The sequence below is a fragment of the Antrostomus carolinensis genome, unplaced genomic scaffold (assembly GCF_000700745.2).
Source record: "Antrostomus carolinensis isolate BGI_N321 unplaced genomic scaffold, ASM70074v2 scaffold7778, whole genome shotgun sequence".
NCBI classification, from domain to species: Eukaryota; Metazoa; Chordata; class Aves; order Caprimulgiformes; family Caprimulgidae; genus Antrostomus; species Antrostomus carolinensis.
The window spans coordinates 64,008-82,810 of NW_010332304.1; the positions used below are offsets into that span (position 1 = coordinate 64,008).

At 47.3% G+C, this 18,803-nt stretch overlaps 1 protein-coding gene across 1 annotated transcript in view; it reads right to left on the minus strand.

The window, feature by feature from the left end:
• The window catches only part of IGDCC3 (immunoglobulin superfamily DCC subclass member 3), a gene marked incomplete at both ends in the record, with an annotated part of 75,492 nt that extends 57,178 nt beyond the window's left edge, over positions 1-18,314 (minus strand). Inside the window, one exon of the mRNA XM_010173468.1 lies at positions 18,009-18,314. Coding sequence (XP_010171770.1) covers positions 18,009-18,314 — 306 coding nt within the window. The remainder of the gene's footprint in view (positions 1-18,008) is intronic.
• Positions 18,315-18,803: the final 489 nt, after the last annotated feature.

Sequence of the window (18,803 nt, forward strand, 5' to 3'; positions counted from 1 at the left end):
AGGGTCCAGACTCAGGTGAGCTTCAGTTTCCTACGTTTTCGTCATATCTGGCCATGGTCTATCCCATCCCCACAGTCTCTTTGGTCACACTGCATTACCTGAAATACTGCAGCCATCAAGAGCTACTCAGCTTCTCCAAGGAAGATAGGAAGAGACAAAAGTATCTCTTTGAGAAAGCCAGGAGGAAAGGGACACTGGAAGGAAGGCATTGGACCAGTGCTGCAATCAGATCCCAGAAGGACAAGAGCTCCAAATCCAAGGTGGATTTACACACAGGGGATCATCTCATGCCACCTTTTACCAAACCACAGCTGTATTGCTCCCGAGATGGGACTGCAAACCAGAGTTTGCATCTTCCAGCACTACTTCATCCCAATCTCAGGCAGGAGTTACTACAAGGAGTAGTAACGAGGAATGAGAAATCCCCGAGGTGCTGAGACTGTCTAAATAAATCACACTTGGAGGCACGATTCAGCTCTCCTTGTTCCCACCTCATAAGACACTCAGCGACTTTTTTCCAGTGAAAATGCAGCAAGTCCCCAAGTGAGAAAGAGCAACAGATCAGACCCCTTAGGAAAAAGATAGAACGGACTATTGGCTGTTTAAGAGTCCTTGATTTGAGGAGGATGGGATTGTGGTTCAATTTTATCAGCTGTTCAATAGGTACATTTAATGAACTACATTGCCGGCGGTCTCTCGACTCAGACAGGGATTAGCATTAAACTGGGAGAAACAAAGCAATTTGATGGAAAAAACACATGACAGGAGCAAAGTGGGACGGAGATCATTTTGATCTCCACAATATCATGGAAATTTGCAGCTGAACTCATAAAAAAAGTCCACAGATATCCTGGATTAAAAAAACAAAACCCCCAAAAGTCACCTTTAAGCAATCCTCCATTTACTTCCCATTAAAAACTCCTGGTTGTATAAATGGGATTCAAATGAACGTATTTACATTTGCAGTAGGAACCTGAAGTCAAGCTGTCAAAATGTCATTTTGTCACTCATGTTTTCATTGCACCCCATCAAAACACTGAGACATTTCTCCCACCTGCCCACCCCCCCACCTCAACAGCCTCCTTGGACACAAGGGAATGAGTGCCAGGAAGGAAGGACGGCTGCTGAGAGGGCGTCTCATAAGGATGCTGTAGTGGAAAAGTGTTATTTGCTTGTGAATTCTGGCATGTCGGGCTCTTATTGTCATTGGCTTTCAGCCAAACACTGCCAGGACACAAAAAGTCAATTTATGTCAAGATTTTCATTCACCCACTACCCCTCGTTCATCACGTTTTTGGGGCATCTTATTAAGAAAGCTGGCACTGGCCATATGTGGAGTTTTCACTTAAGTGTTCATCCTAATTAACAGCATGCCAGGATGGAGAGTAAATTACAGCGGGTCAAGATTGTGTTCACCGTGAAAAAGAGTGTGTTATTAATCTGGGACAATCTACTGTATGTCAAGGATTACGTGACTCTTCTCATTTTCCTTAAAAAAAAAAGCCCATGGGGAAAAAACCAAAACAGTCTTTAAAACCAAATAGTTTAGAGCCATAAAATCCCACCCTTCTAAGTGAATTTTCTTAAATGCAGTATAAGAAATGAAAATAAATTCCAAGTAAGACCAAAATTTACCACTTGAGGCTAAACATTCAAAGGAAAGCATCAGTCAGTTATTACTTTTCTTTTGTAATAGGATGTTAATGGTGCAGCAGAGATGAGAACTACATTTACATCAGACCCTACGCAAGGACAGGGCAACGATAAAAGGACCTAACCTCATCTTGTTTTGTTTCTCCCCAGAAAAGCTCTTTCCAGGCTCTTTCTCCAGGTCTTTTGGGTAGTAGCTCCCAAATATTTTGGGACTGATTTTCTCTTGGGAAGACAAGCTGGAGCTGCTCGCAGGATGGTGAGAGGAGAGTAGCATTTTAGAGGAGACACCCACAAACCCAAAGGCAGAAATTTATCTCCTTTTTGGCTATTACCTGAGAGATATTCTTGCAGGATCAAGCAACAACATAACCACAAACCAATACCACTCTTGAACAGAAGTTAGCGCTAATAAAGCTGGAAAATAGAAAGATCTGCAGCTCTGAGCATCAATGACAAAGCATACGAGCTGCTGATGGAAGGAAGAAATGTCCAGCAGCCAGGCTGGGCACGTGTGTGATGACAGGGACAAGGTCCAGGTCAGCACAGGGAGGTAAGAGCTAAAATGAGCAATCCCACAGCTTTTGCTTGGCCAGGCTCCCAACCCTGCGGGCCAGTCTCTGGAAATACAGAGTATGTCTCACTTAGCCTGAGTAACGCTACGTCTGGGAGGAGAGCCATGGAAATAAGGCACATCAGGAGAAAAGCAAAGCAAATGATGGCAAAGCCAGCAAGTAAAACCACTTCTAATAAGACACAGGAGACGGACTAACCCCTGCAGACCATTCAGCCACGTGCAGGGTTTAATCTGTAATGGGTGAGTACTGGAGCGATGAGAGATCTCAGTTGTCAGTCATAGTCTGCTCTAGTGCTGGCCTTAATTCTTCCAACCAGGTCTGGAAACCTCCCTGGTTTTGCAAACACACCTCTGTCCCTGGCAGGGAACATGACTGCAGTCAAACAGCACTGAGATGCACTTAAAAACACTTCCCAGAGGAAAACGAGGAATAAGCTTGGGCTGAACCAATAGCACAAGAATTACATGGATATCCCAAAGGATGTGCAAGTCCTCTTGGCTATGTGGCTGCTTCTCACAATCCAGGTTGCACTTGCTCCCAGGAAAAATGCCACCAAAGCTGGAATTGCTAGGATGGGGTCTTGCAGCTCCCACCTAGTTGGTTACCATGCCAAAGGGCTCTATGCTTTGAAGAAAAGCTGGCAAACAGGATGCTTACAGTCTGTAAAACCAGGAGACAACCCAAGATATCTCCTAGGAATGATCTCTAAACCCAGATTCTGATTTTTAAACACAGCTGCTCCCAATCCAGAGATGGAAGCACATCCCTTGTACCAGAACATCCCATGTTTTACTAATCAGTATTAAAAAAATTAAAAAAAAAAAAACTTATTCTCAAGACCCATGTCTTGCCCTTTTTCTCTGAACCAGCTGGTCTGGACCATGTCAGAGTCAGGAGACTGCATTAACCAAAGCTGATGTACTAACCCATCAATTCCACACTCCTCTGAGATGTTGCCTTCAAGCTCATTATCCAAAACCTAAATTGCAAAGAATTAGGTACTTTCAACTCTGCATACCAGCAGGAAAAGGGGAAAAAAAATAATAATAATAAAAAAGAAATAAAATTCACAAGCCCACAATCTAATTAAGAAAAAAAAACAACCAAAAAACTTCCAGTCCTCAAGCGTTTGTCAGTTTTTCATCCTGCAAAGCGCATACTAATCCCCTGTCCCCTGCACGCTGCGTGGGACTGTCATTACGCTGCTTCCATAACATGCCAGAAGTGATCAGCATTAGGTCTTCCTAATGTGTCTCAGAAACAATAGCAATTACAGAGTCGTCCATTCATATCTAAAGGCTTACCAGACTACAACTTCCCTCAGGAGGCTAAAGACATTTCATCGAAGCAATTATATTTATGTAGCATTAAAGTACTTTCTTGAAAGCCACGGCAGTTACCTTTTTGCATTAGAAGCAGAGCAGTAACGAGGAGCTCTCTCATCTGATCCAAACTCCTCCAAGCAGATTTTTTTTTGCCCGTTTAAAGATTGTGAAAACACACACGTTGAGGGTTTTGCTGCCTTATTTTTTAATGTTATTACACTCCCTCACCCAAGGGATCTGACATGCAGATTGGAGCCTATTTACATGGCAAAGGACCAACTGTGGAAGAAGCTCATCAGTTTATTCAGCTTTCCCAGCCCTCATCATGTCATCAAGGACCTTGTGATGTCTGGCAACGCCGTGAAGCCCCAACTTTACAGCATTTCACAGCTCTGTCAACCTTAGCTCTCGTTATGTTAAAAGTGAGATGTTTTCAAGCTTTTTTTATTCCTCCACGAATCAGGAACGCTAGACTTCAGTGTATCATAACAGCTAAAAGTCAATAGCCAAGCTAAAGCAACTAATGATTTGTTATTTTTTAATATCAAGAATTCAGAACAAGTGTTATGGTTTTGGGAGAGGAAAGAGCTCGACTCGGGTTTTGAATGCTGGAAGCTGTCAATATAGTACATTATTTATTCTCCACGTTTTTTCCACCTTTTCCTACAGGAAGGCAAGCAGCTCCCTAGAAATATTCCACCTATGAATTTCACAGCATGCACTGAAAAAAAAACCAACACAAAAATCGAAAGGCGAAGCCTTGGCATGACGTCTCAAATCTCTGCCATTCAACAGCTGATCGTATTTTCCCTTTGAGCTGCACCAGCTGCATCCCACCGGCACGTCTGGATCGCGCGGGGATGCCGGGAGGTGCCGGCGGCAAGTTCAGCAGCCGGGATCCCGGCTTGAAATGTCATTTCCTTCAAAGCTCAGGCTGCACCTACCTCTGATACACAGGGGGGGTTTTCTTTTCTTTTTAGTGCTTGAAGCATTAATAAGAAGAATGGATTCCTTGTGTTTGACCAACATTTCCTTAGATCTGGGCTCTCCATCTTCCTTCCTGAGCTCTTTGCCTTGGAGAGCAAGAACTATTGATGTCTCTGTGTCATCGAAATCCAGAAATAAACTCCTTAACACCAATTCAGTCTTAAGAAGCAGGCACTTCTTAATTGCAGAGCTGGAGACACGGGGGATAACTCTGCCCAACATGTCCAATGAAGCATCAAAATTCATTAGTTTTTATACACATTTTTCTATTAATCACTGTCACCTAAATTCCTTTGTATAAATATGCATATTATGCTCGCTTTTAAATTTAACTTTTACAATGATTGGTTTCATTAGTGATAGAACCTTATCAATATTCTTAACCTACAATAATTGGTCAATTCTACTTAGCTCTACTGATTGAAATCTTTGATATGAATATATCAAGATCAAGATGGGAAGGATCAGGGGTTTCCAAGCATCCTAACTGGTGTCTGTGACTATCTCCTTAGTTTCTTAACCCACAGAAATCCAGTCATTTCTTAGTGAGGTTTCTGTTGTCACCTATTTCAAACCTAAGAATTGCTTCTATGGTGACTGTTCAAACTGAACCATTTGACTTTTATATGATTAAATCTTGATTACTTTATCAAAAATATCTGCAACATCTGCACACTGGTGCTGAGCAGCTCAGGATCCTAAAAGGATCGCTCAGCACCTCATCTGTATTTTTTTGGCTAAGAAACCAGCAGCCTCAATTTTGCAGCTGGCAGAGCATCTTACAGGCACAAATCCTCACCACTTCCCTCTTGCCTGCCTGGGCACTTTTGGGGATGCCAAAGGCTGGATTGGTTCCTGCCACGTTGCATCCAAGGGATGTACTGGCCTAAGGATGAACTTGTTGCCATGGCAGGAGTGGAAGCACGCGTTGTGCTGCCGGCATGGCAGCGAGCGGCAGCACGGAGAGCAAGCGGCTGCTCTTCCACAACGACTTTTTGTTGTTCCTTTCTCACCCAGGCAGCCCTACCACAACGCTCCCATCCTCTCTCCACGCTGGAACAAGCCTGGCAGAATCCAGCTGGCTGTAAAGCACAGTTAACACAGTGGCTGAGGATCCAACATCGTATTTCTATGCTGCAAACTCTGCCTCTTCCTTGCCTGCTGCAGGACACAGCGTGGGAAAGCAGAGCCCACGGCACAAGGTGAGCCTCCTGCTGCAAAGACAAGACATAAAAGGAGGTCAAAGTTTTGAGGCAGGAGCTCTGTCCCATACAGAGAAGGATTTTTTTAAACAAGGAGAAAGAGTATCACTCAAAAAGGAGGTTGTCTGCAGCTAATACATTTCCTCACTGCTGCTGAGATGTTTCTCACAGGACAAGCTTCACTCGGCTGCCGCCGGGTAGTGCTTTTTAGAAGTCCCTTACAGCTTTGATTAGCCTTGCTAAAACTAAGGGCAACTCTCATTCATACACTAATTAACGGCAGGCGCAGAAGAATTTTGGTATCCCTCATTGCTGTAGATTTTAACAAGGAGAAATACAAAGGTAGACTTAAAAAATAAAAGCAACGCTCCTTCCCGAGCAGCGGTTTCAGCGCCTCGGAGATTACAAGCCAGCCCTGCTCTGTGTGTCAGCAAGCCTTTCCAAAATAATGAGCCTGCTTCCGTCCCAAGCAGCTCCTGTTGCACTGGAAAAATGAGCAGAAAGGTATTATGGGCTCACACTCACCAGATGGATGTCCTGCTTTGTTCTCCGCTTACAGAAAACCCTACACATACAGTTTGGATTATCTTCATTGTAATTCTAATCACCACCTCTCTGTAAGGGAGGGAGGGAGGGAAGGAGGGAAGGATCCTTGCCTCGGTCAGGAGAGCTAATTAAAAGTTGTGAGTCATCCAGACTTCTCCACACACACTGGAAATGCTTTTGGAAGATCAGGTAATCTCTCATTCTTGGGGGAACCTAGTTAGTAAAAGGAAAATTAAGCAGGCTCCCCTTGGGCAGGGAGCTGTACAAGAACAAATCCCGTTTCCCCCGCGGGACATGAATCGCGGAGGCACTTCAAATGCGGGCAAACATTGCTTTAAAACAGAAAACCTTGTACATGTTCCCGGCACAGAAACACAAATGCCTTCTGTGTACCTGTATCCACGCTGGCTTCTAAAACTCACCGTCTAAAAGGCTTTTGCACATGAATATATGATGCAGGGACCTCTGTCTTCACCTAGAAGAACTTCTGAACCCTCTGTCTGGTTCCTGGATGATTGGTACAAGGTTTAAAGTCTCAGAAAAGCCCAACCCATGAGCCTTATGAAAATCGACAATCGGCAGCGACACGAGGTCCACACGGGGCCCCAACTCCTCAACCCCGATTAGCGGCAGAGCAATCAGCGCCGAGCGGCGCGCCCGGGGGGAACCGGCCTCCCCAGACCCGCTGCGGTGGGAACCAGTGATAACGAGCTCTGACAGATTCAAGCGGGGTCAGGGTTCCCTGCACCAGCTTGGTGCAGGCAGTCTGTGGGTGATGGGCCTCCAAACCCAAAGGGACTCCAATTCCTGGAGATACAAGGGCATCAGGAGAGTTGCCCAAGGTCACACGGGACAGCAGTTGCAGAGCCAGGCTTCCCAAGTCATCAACCACCACGCTGCTTCAGCTAAAATGGTCCAGCCTGAATCCTTAAAAGTAGCACCCAGGCACTGTATTTAAGATGTCGGCCAGTCCTTGTCACTTAGAGGTGCTGGACATCTGCAGAGTCTGAGCCCTCATGAAGGTCTAGAGGACTCATGGTTGTCCCAAGAGACAAGGAAGCTCTGTGACCCTAATTGGTGAGTGAGCCCTCCCTGTCCTCATTCCAATCCACCACCCCTTGGTTGTGTTTCTCTCCCCATCTCACTGGGTGAGGGGGAGCGCGTGCAAGACCACACGGTCTTACCTGTGGGTGAAACCACCACAGCCTACAATAAAATAAACTTTACAAAAGATTGGTTTTGTTGTCACCCTTCAAATGGCCAATCCAGCACGCAAAGACCCTCTTTCACCTGGGCAACAAGTGTTGCTGCTCTTCCTGCTCCCCAACACTGACAGGAGAGATCAGGCAGAGACCACTGCTGGGTGGGGAAGGAGGGAGAAGGGGTCTAAACTAACTGTATCCTCAGGGCTGGCAAAATCCAGCTGTGTTCATACAACCCAGCAGCCTGCCCTGCCACCCCAGGCATGAGGCAATGTCCTGCAAAGCCACTGCAGGTCCAGGACTTCTCCAGATTTTCCCCAATGGTCACAAAATTCCTGCAAGTGTTATTACCTATAGGCTCACTTAAAATAAAATTTTTTTACAAAGACTTTTTCTTCTCTGTCCCCTCCTTTTTTTTTTTGAGAGAGAAAGTTCAAGCTGACCCCCTTGGGGCCTTACCTCTCCTCTCCTCTCTCCCCTGAGCATTAGGATCACTAATGAAAGACACAGTCAGGACTTTCCCTCCCACCCCTTTACACATTGCAGTGGGAAACCATGGTGAGCTGGACGTGGATGCTGCTCCAAGCAAACGAAGTGCCTTGGCAAGGACCCTCACCTCGGCAGGAGCCACCACACCAGGGAGCAAAGGGACATGACCACATTGCTTGGTCATTCAGGGCAGAGAGCTCAGGACGAGAGCAAACGCATGGACTGAGGCTGAATGTCCCTCTGCCCTCTGGGGAAGACGTTGAGCTGCAGGGAAAAAAATAGGGTAATGGGCAAAGGACACCAAGGAATGAGGGAAAACAGGGGACTGCCCCTTCTGCCTGATCATTTTGGAGGTTTGCTCAGCACCATAAATCTGTTTGGGTCCAAATCTATTTAGCCTGGGAAGCCCCCAGGCCCTGGAGAACCCTCTTGGCAAGTGGATGCTCCAGTCAATGCTCTTACCTTTCTGCCCAAGGCAAATCCAACCAAAAATAGACACACCACATTTCTGCTAACAAAACGATTCGCAAACTGATTTTAAGTGGCACAGGTTGGGGACTTGGCCATTTGCAGCCAGCTCATCCCACATACACATTAGCTCTGGCTTTTTGTTGTATGTGAAGACTTTGTCAAACCTAAATCACATTTCTTCAATGCTTAGTGAAGCCACAAACCCAAACTGCACACCCTTGGCTTTTCCTTGTCCCTCCTGCTGCATCCATGACATCCTTCTTGATGAGACTTCACCGTCCCCCTTCCCTCTTTGAGATCTCCTCTAAATCAGCATTCCTTTGCAGTCTCAGCAAAGCAGTGCCATCCCTGGTAGGGCAAACTATAGCCTGAGATGAGGATGGGCACCATCCTGCCCACAGAGATGGGTAGGGAACGCAATGCACTGCGCTCAAAAGCCACCAAGCAATTTGCAGCGCCATGCTTCAAGATGAGCAACACGACTGAAGAAACCCAAACTCCTGCTGCTGCCCAAAAACATCTCCCAGGGATCAACCATGAACTGATCTGGCAGGTCTGCTGTCCCTGCTCTTCCTGGACACAGCAGGCAGGAAAATGCTTGGGTTTTGCTGGATGAATAAGCACAGAAGTATCGATCAAATGCAGCGGAGTACAATGCTGCAGCTGAAGTATGCACACACTGAGCCTCTTCTGCTACCGCAACACCGCCACTCATTTACACACCAGCAGCATAAAACTATCTCTTTTGTACACCCAAATTGATCCTCACTCTTAATTAGTGCTCTCAGTTGCAGGAAAATTTCATTTGTTTCTTCCAAATGTAGCCTGATCCATTGTCCCTCTCCCATGACCTGTGAAAATTAGTCATTGAGCTCAGTGACAGTGGTAAGTGCGAAATACAGCATCAAAGGGACATAATGGGGGCCTCTCAGGACTGACAAAACCCCACCATTAATCAAGGCAGGCTCAAGAGGTGCCAACTTACTGAGGCATGTGAGTGGCGAAGGTCCTGAGTGCGGGAAGCTGATGCAGGAGGATGTGTGGGCTCAGGAGAACTCCCCAGCACCCCAAGAACCGCAGCCTGCCTCGGCAGGTGGGTGCATGCGGGGAGGAAGAGCTACCCGAGCATCGCTGCTCCCTGGGCAGATGGTCTCTGCTCTGTAAGTCCTGAGGATTTGCTCACTTGCTTTCCAAAAGAGGTTATGGAGATGTGGTTTTCCAGGCAGCTCCTCAGTTTAGAGAGTGGGGATGGAGTTTGTGTTGTGACACCCAATGCACGGCTCTAACTGCATCTGTGACCCCAACTACTGTCGGGAGCGATGCATGGGACACCACAGCAGATCAGGAGGCAGATGTCTGCATCTCCATCTGTGCTTCCAGAGCCACCACGAGAGCCTGAAGGTTCCCAGAGACAAACACACAGCATTGTCCATCCAGCAGCACCCTGCGCTGACCTCCTCGAGTGATCCCAGGACCAGGAACAGGGAAGCCACAAACCACATGGAAAGACCAGAGTGTTGTGGAAGCTGCAGCAAAATCACCCAGGGAATCACCCCAAGAGCCCTGAGAACAATTCTGTGCAGGTACAAAGCCAGGGCAGCCCTGCTCAGCCAGTGAGACAGCAACAGGGCAGCTGAAAAAGTAGAGGACCAATTTTAGTTGGTGGGGGCAAAGAGTTTTAACATCACAAACCCAAAGCCAAGAGGTAAACCTCTGCAAAATTCAAACCTCCACAGCAAAACAGTGTATCTAAAACCCTCTCCTGCAAATCCACGTCATTAAACAGAATAACTCGGACTCAGCAAATCCAAATGACTCTCACTTTCAAGGTCCTGCATTCAGAAGCCCACAATGGAGAACAATGAGGTAGAGAAAAAGCCGAGGATCTTGACGCCGCATTCAGAAGGCCATCTGGTCCGGCCAGCACAGCCAGCGCTGGGAACGGGCAGCGTCCTGGGTTGAGATTTAATCTGAGCCACTTATTGAGTGACCTCAGGCGAATCGTTTGACCTCCTTTTGCCTCAGTCAACCCAACTGTAAAATTGGGTTTAAAGCAAGAACCTCTCTGAAAACCATATGCTGTGCCTAGGAGGAGTGGGAGTAGAATCCCTTCCCAGCAACAGGGCTGTGAGGGTGGGTAGAGCCAAAACTGGAGGAGAAGAGGCAGAGCATGGAGCTGGGATCCAGCACCTCTCGGTGTCAGGGAGCTCTGGCCGATGCCCCTCCTGGGCCTCATCCCACCAGCCCTGGGAAAGCAGCTTTGGCCCCTGTGCAGGGATTCACTCTTAAGAGGTGATCTGTTGAGGTCTGTCCTTGCTTGTAAAGTTACTGCATCCAAAAGCCCCCAGCATTGAAAGCAGGATCCCCAAATCCCGATCTCATAAGCAGGCAGGCTGCTGTAGGCAGGGATCAGCACAAAATACACAGCCCTGACAAAGCCAGGTGTCTTCTTCTACAGTGAAGACACTGTAGAAGTGTCCTCTTCTTCTGTGCCCTTTTATTTATTTACACATTTTGCTCTTTTCAGTAACTGTGGGTTACAACCATGACCAAAGCTTCGAGGCAAACACAGCGATGCTCTCCTTTAACTCACTGGTTACCCACTAGATTAAAAGCATTGATTACTCTGGTCAAATGTCCCCAAAAAATCGATTCCTACTCACAGTTTTGCCAACAAACAGTGGCAGAAAAACAGCTCCACTCTCACCTGGGCACCAGCCTTTTCCCGGCAGCGTGAGCCCTTCTCCTGTTGGCAGCCTTGCAGGGAAGCGATGGCGCAGATGAAACACCAGACCCAGCTAATGTGGGTCCCCAGTAAATGCAAAATAACAACTTGCCCCCCCCCAGGATGCTCACAGGGGTGTGCAAACAATGGCATTGACAATAAACTCACCATTCAGAGAGGGGAAACTGAGGCACAGCTGGTGTATGGATGTTACTGGCCACACCATGGCCAGCTGGGAACCTTGTAGGGCAAAATGAGAGTGAAAGCCATATATAAACATCACACCATCACCTGCCTGCTGGAGAAACCACCAGATAACTATGTGGCATCACAAATCCTCAAGCTGAGATGAGCTTAAGTAGATGAAGAGCTGCTCTAGGTGACAGCACCGAAGAGATCCCAGGGTGATGACAAGTCAGGTATCAGAGATCTGCCCTCTTGAAGAAAATAATGGAGGAGGGTGGCCCCCTGCTTCACAGAACCCCAGAATTGCCTCGATTGGAAAAGACCATTAAGATCATGGAGTCCAATCATGAACCCAACACTGACAAGTCCCCTATGACTAACCCATGTCCCTCAGCACTGTGTCTACACAACTCTTCAATCCCTCCAGGGATGGGGACTCCACCACTGCCCTGGGCAACCCCTTCCAATGCCTCAGAACCCTTTCAGCAAAGAAATTCTTCCTCACATCCCATCTCAACTGCCCTGGCCACAACTTGATGCCATTTCCTCTTGGCCTGGCCCTTGTTCCTTGTTTGAACAGACCCACCCCCACCTCTCTCCACCCTCCTTTCAGGGAGTTGGAGAGAGTTCTAGGAGAGGTTGGAGCAAAGCAGCAGACAGAGGGACGAGCAGTGTAAAAGCACACGAGGCTGGGGACCGTGCTGTCCCCACAGAGCTGCCCACACAGGTACCAGCAGAGCATCACCCCACGCTAAAAACACAGGCAGCAAACTTGAGAGCAGCCTCGTGCTGCAGGCGCGGGCTGCAGAGATGTCAGAACTTCCTCAGCTGTGCTCCAAGAGTTAATTGAGACAAATAACTCAACAGTGCTACCATTAATGAAATTCTTCTGATATATTTCCCCTGAGCTTTCTATAAATGACTAAGTGACATTACTGCCTGCAGTGCAAACCCCCTCTATGAGAGATAACATTGCCGGAGCGAAGGTTGGCGCATCCACGTTGGGAGCCTGGCGGAGAAGTGCGAGATGATATTTAAATAACTATCACACTGCTAAGAAATGAGCAGCCAAAAGAAATATGGTCTTATAATGTGCTCCAGTCTCAGGATGAATCCTGGCTGTTAGATGCACTGAAATGCAGTGGGTGGTAAGTGACAAACTCTTTTAATCCCGCAAATCTACTAAAATTCCCAGGCAAATCTCTTCCAATCTCCCCCCCGTGACTCCCTATATTTGTACATTTGTTTTGCAGCACACACAGGGCCAAATGCTGCAACAGTCCAGATGTGGGAGGCAGCATCATGTGAGCCAGCATGTCCTAGAGGCAGCCAAAAGAGCTGATGGAGGGAAATAACCCACTCACCCATCATATCCATCCCCTGGAAATCTCTCAGTCTTTTTGTTTTAGTTAATTCTTTTTCTTTCTCTCTTTTTTTTTTTTTTTTTAAGTAATTCCTCATGGGTATTTTTTCCCCTCTGAGACCCACAAGCTCAGAATTTGCTCTGAGTTTACCAAGAACCATGAGCATTCCAAATACAGACAATAAAAAACCATCACTGGGACCAGCATTTGGGAAGAAAAGGCATTAAATGCAAGCAGAGAGACATCCGGAAAAAAAATAAATATCTTGTTTGTGGATGGAGGAAAGTTGGCATGCAACCCCAAGGGTTAAACTGCAATAAAATACAAGCAACCATGAGCCAGAAGTACCTGAGAGTAACAGGACCAAGTCTCCAGAGCTGCAACAGACAGCAGGGCACTGGTTTAAAAGCATACCTTTACCTCCAGCACGTGTTTCCCATCACTAAAACGCGTCATCACAGAAGTATCCCGCTTCCAACTGCGGAAACAGGTTCACTTGATCTAAGCACAAGCTATAGGTAGAGCTCTGCTGACAATACAGATGCTGGATGTGCACAAGAAAAACAAACAGCAAACCCACATGTTTAAGGTCTGCCTTGATGTTTTGAGCTGAGACTCACAATCTGCATCAAAACAGTGGCATTGCCCAGGAAATACCTTGGTGACAACTTTGGTGCTACCTTATTTAAACCTTAATTTAAAATGCTAACTTCATAATGAGTGGAACAAAACTGTGTAAAAACATTTCCCACTCTAATCCTGGTTTGATCCCCCCAGTATGGCCTTCTTTTGTAATTACATCCCTTTGTGATCTCACTCTAATGCCTTGTATTGTGACCCATAAAATAATCAGCCCCTTTTGTCTCTCCCTAATCCTTTTAGACTTCCTTCTTGTCTCTATACTCTTATAAATGCTGCCATTATTTGGGCTCAGCAGCTCTTCCCACCACCCCAGAGCCTGGAAAGGGGGCTGCAGGTTAAACCCTGAATATATTCTGTGCAGAGGAGCTGAAATGATGAGAAGATCTTTCCTGCTTTAAAAACCCTGCAATTCTCAGCCTCCTCCCTTAGCCACACAGCTTGGCAGGGAAAACAACTTACAAGCATGAATATCCACCAGACCTCCTCCCTTTTTAGACTTTGCAGATGACCTTGAGACCCATGGCCTGGAGGTCGCAGTGGCCAGTGTCTTTGCAGGCAGAATCTGCTTGGCCCCAGGCTGGGCAAAGAGGAGCTGCTGCTGCTGCTGTCTGCAGGGATCAATGCAGAGAAAAGACATCACATCTGCCTTGCCCAGGCTATCAATCCTGCCTTCCTGCTGGCAGGGTAAGTGCTGTGGATGGCCCAGCACAGTGGGATGGAGGAATGGGATTTAGGGCAGGATGCAGAAGAGGAGGAGGTAAAGGCGCAAAGTAAGGCACAGGGACACGTGGTGCTATGCTTGGCTTTAAAACATTCCCTCCACAGCAAGACACGATAAGGAAAGCATCTTTACAAGCCCAGATCTCTCCAGAGCTATTCCCAGATCCCACAGTACCTCCAATATTGGGTCCATTTTGCCAAGCTTCAAGAAACCTCTTTGGCTCCGAGTTGCACAATTGACTTACTTTCCCTCTTTCCTTTTTTTTTTTTAAATAGCACCAAATCAAACAGGGAAAATTGCTCTTCTCAGCCCAGATGTGTTGCGGAGCCTGATCCGATACCCAGTTTGATGGTGATTTCCAATTAGTGGTAACTGCTTGTTATTGAGTGATATAATCAATGGGTCTCACTCCACCGGCCAGGCTGTGATTTATGATGATGCAGAGCCAGCTCCATCAAATTACAGCATCAGCAAAAAGGGCTGGAAATACCATGAGACAACATGATCAGAGTCAAGTAAGGCCAAGTTAAGCAAAGGGTGGTGATGAGAGGAAAGGCAGCTGCATTTTTGGGGAGCTCACCTTCCAAAGGAGTGGACTCTAGCTGTTACTATTGCTCAGAGGGTATTTTCATCCACAGACAGCAAAGGCGTGCATCAGCTTCTGGCTTGCACAAGGGAAATACAGCTCCTCGAAGAGAACACCCTGCCTACAAACTGATTTTAATTAAGACAGCTCGGAGTCATGCGAAATTACGAAAGTGTCACTGGGAGAAAGAAAAGAATCTGTATTCAATAACCTGATCAGATTATAAAAACATGTTGCATTCCACAACCTTTTAAACCAACACGCCAAGGGTTTGAACAGACGCCCAAAGAGCAACTGAAAAAATTCCAACCAGTGTTTTAGGCAGAGGGTGGAAATGCTGAGGGCCTCTGCTCAACTCAACCACACACAAGCTTCTTGCACCCTTGTATTTGTTCAAATAAGGTTATGCTACAAAAATATTATCGATATCTTTAGCATCCGACCTGCCAATCCACCAACCAGTCAATGTTCATTTCCCTCCACTGAGTATCTCTGGTTAATAATGATGACATACAGAAATTCCCTTGGATTTTAGTTAAATAAATTTAATGAGTCAATTTTTTAGGAAGAAGGTTTTAGGAAGCTGCAGCTCTGTGAGGAAACTGCATTCACCTCGAGCCCATCGGGGCCGCACGCGCAGCGGCTGAGAGCAGCATATTCTTCCAGTTAAATTTTACTCAACGCCAAGTGTTGAAGTCAATTTGAAACATAAAAATATGATATCCACTCCACATTTCCTGAATGCAAATATGTACATTCCTCCGAGCCAAGAAGATTATATTCCAAGTAATAATACAAAGCCAGGGTCTGTAACGGTGATATGAGACTAACAGCCTGCCTTTGAAGACAGCGAAAAGTACAGCAGAGCTCTCGAGGGGCTCCGCTCTGGCAGATCCTTTTTATTCCTCAGTAGCAAGGCCTTGATCAACTTTCAAGATTTTTGTTTGTGAAAGGGTTTTTTTATTTCTCCTCTGCTTTTGCGTTCAGATGTCAGGCTCAGAGGGAAGAAGAGAGCAGCACTGGGATGAGGTTTTACCCACTGGCAGTATTTACTCTGATTCGCAAAGTTCTGCTTAGCACTTGTTTGGTTTGGGTTTTATTTTCCTTTCCAGGCAGCCAGCATCCATTTCTTCGATTTCTTCGGTTGCCCAAGGAAGTTGTAGATGCCCCCTCCCTAGAAGTGTTCAAGGCCAGGCTGGATGAGGCTTTGAGCAACCTGGTCTAGTGGAAGGTGTCCCTGCTGATGGCAGGGGGGTTGGAACTGGATGATCTTTAAGATCCCTTCCAACCCAAACCAGTCTGTGATACAACAGTCCCCTCATTTCTAAACCAGGGATAATTACCTTCCTCCTCCTGGGTTTGAGTAGTTTATCAGGACTTGGGGCAAGGAAAATCGCTGTTACATGCATGTAACCACCCTGAGACATGGGGACTCAAGGGTACAACTGTGATTCATTCTTAGGAGATTTCATCTACCCTGGAACCAACCCCTAAGTGCAAGCGTGTGCTCCTGTGGTTGAGGCACAGCGGCGGAGCTCGCCCTGAGCAACAGGTCACATTTACCCACAACATCCCGTTTTATTCCCGTTATCCGCAGGCACCTGCGGCATCAAGGCCAGGTGCCTCCTGTTTGGTGCTGGCTTCACCCAGATCTTTTCTCAGGGCTGGCAAAAAACCAAGCCTGAAGCAAGAACAGAATCCAGAGCGTTTTCAACATGATCCCCTTTTCATTTTGATTCACGTGAAACTACGGCTACAAAAGGAAACGCTATTCAGGGACACACAGCACATCACATACATATTGATGCAGGAGCTGAGATAACAGTGTTTATTGACAATCCACCATCCCAAAGGTAATTCCTCCAGCTCTCATGTCTCCTGTTTACAGGTCCGAGAAGTTTGACATTGTGCTTGTGCGTCAGCCAACTCCCAGCTCATAAATGCCAGAGCCGTTCACCAAAAGTGCTCCAAGGTTTAGCACCACAAGACTGACGAGTTTGAGATCCAGCTGCTAATCTGGCACGGACCCAAAGCCCTTGGCTCCTGGACAATGTCACTTCTTACACTACTGAAAAGCTAGGTTTGCAGATGGCCACTTCATGCACTCGGGGATTGTTATACACAAGGGTTGGAGTGTTCCTTTGGTGAGCTGCCAGCCGGCCCTGGCGCTGCAGGGAGCAGGCAGCAGCGCTCCGAAAGGCTCCTCAGTTTGGGAAGTGCAGCCAGGAGACCCCAGCCCCAGACTTTGCCACAGGCTTTGCATCAAAAAAAAATCACAGTGCACTTTGCAAAAGCAACAGAAGCAGCAGTAAGTGGCTTGCACAGAAAGAAGAGTGGGAGCCATCACCCAAACAAGTTGAAGAACCCTTCAGTAGGACTCATTATCAAGCCAGTATTAGGCCAGGTCTCCAGACACCCATCCTCACACCCAGATATAAATCACACACCCAGCAGCAACTTCTGGTTGAATGCAAAAAGGATTAATAGCTTCACTCCCAGAGCTCACAGACAGTCTGTGGACAAAGCTGGCCACCAACACAACAGGCACAGAAACCACCACAACACCTCAGCTCTGGTGTGAGTTTGTCCCAGGACTGCAATCAGAGCCAGCACGAGGGAACCCAGCAGCTTGCGTGGCAGGAGACCCACCATGACCAACTGCTCCAGCCACAGCAGTGCAACGGGCTAAGCTGAGTACTGCACAGAGCTGGAATCACAGCCTGCCCTGTAATTCTTCCTCTCCCACCTTTAAATTTCATTCCCTCGCTGACATTTTCATCTCTCTCCTCCTCTGGGCTCCCCCAGCAGACAATCTGTCTGGTGTTGTTAGCCTTGCCCCCAAAGGCACTGCCATGCTGGGTAGTAAATAAGACCTTGCTGCCTCCACACTGCCTGCCTTAAATAACAAAATGAAAGAGACCATGACCTTCAAAAGGTCTTTGCCTATGGTTTGGAACGTGCTGCCTGTCAAGCAGAGCCCAGACGTGCTGCAAAGCATAGGGGCTTCCAAACCCACTGCAGGAGATACACAAACCATGGACTATTTCACCACACAACTTTAACATAACTCACTCCTCCCAGACAGGGAATTTACTGCTAGAAGGTGGCTTTTAGTTTTCTCCCCCTGAGAAGGTTGATCAGCTTCTTCTTTCACACCTGAACAGCTACACAGATTAGATGCCAGCCTGATCCCCACATCAGCTCTAGGTTCTTTTTTCTCTTCTTCCCCTTAAATCTTCCCTCCCTGAACATCCAGCACCCACCACACTGTCCTCCTCCTTCCCAGCAAAACCAGTGCCCCACAAGGTGTAGTTGGGACAATGCCTGTACTTACTCGCTGCCTGGATCTTCGCTTTCCGGCTCACCACCAGCCCGTAGTGGTTTTGTGCCATGCAGTCGTACTCTCCTTCATCTGAGGACCCATCTCCCCGGATCCTTTGGAAGCGGGAGACGTAGAGTGACCCGTTGGCCAACATGAAGGCGTTCTCGCTGTCCATGATCATCACACCGTTCTTCCGCCACGTGATGGTGATGGGCTGGATGCCCTCCACCTGGCAGTAGAGGATTAAGGGCTGCTCCTGCACAGCTATGTCATCACTAGGCTCCACCACGAACGCCAGCTCGGAGGAATGGCCAAAATCTAAAATGAAGAGAGAAGGACAGAGTTAGCAGTGTGTCCACACAGAGCCAGCAAGAGCCAACTGCTACAGCAGCTAACAGGGGATGATGAAAACATTTCGGATAGAGAGGGCTGCAATAGGGCTACAGGGTGTGAGTGTTTTGGAGAAACACAAAACCCTCGGGCATGCTTTGCCTCCCAAGGATTTGCTCTCAAAATTTCGAGGTACAATTTCCAGAGGCACAAACACAGACACAGACCTTCAAGGCTGTGTTTGGAGACAGGGGACGGGCAGGCACACTGCTCTGGTGGCTTGCTAAACCCCAGCTCCAATTCATACCCCCCTGCAGATCACTTTTTCACTTCCCTTTGCAGGGAAACAGCAATACAGAATTCAGACTTGCACAAGCATGGCAGTGCTTACTTCACATCAGCTTTTCACAGAATCACAGAATCATAGGGGTTGGAAGGGACCTCATCCAGTCCAACCCCCCTGCCAAAGCAGGTTCC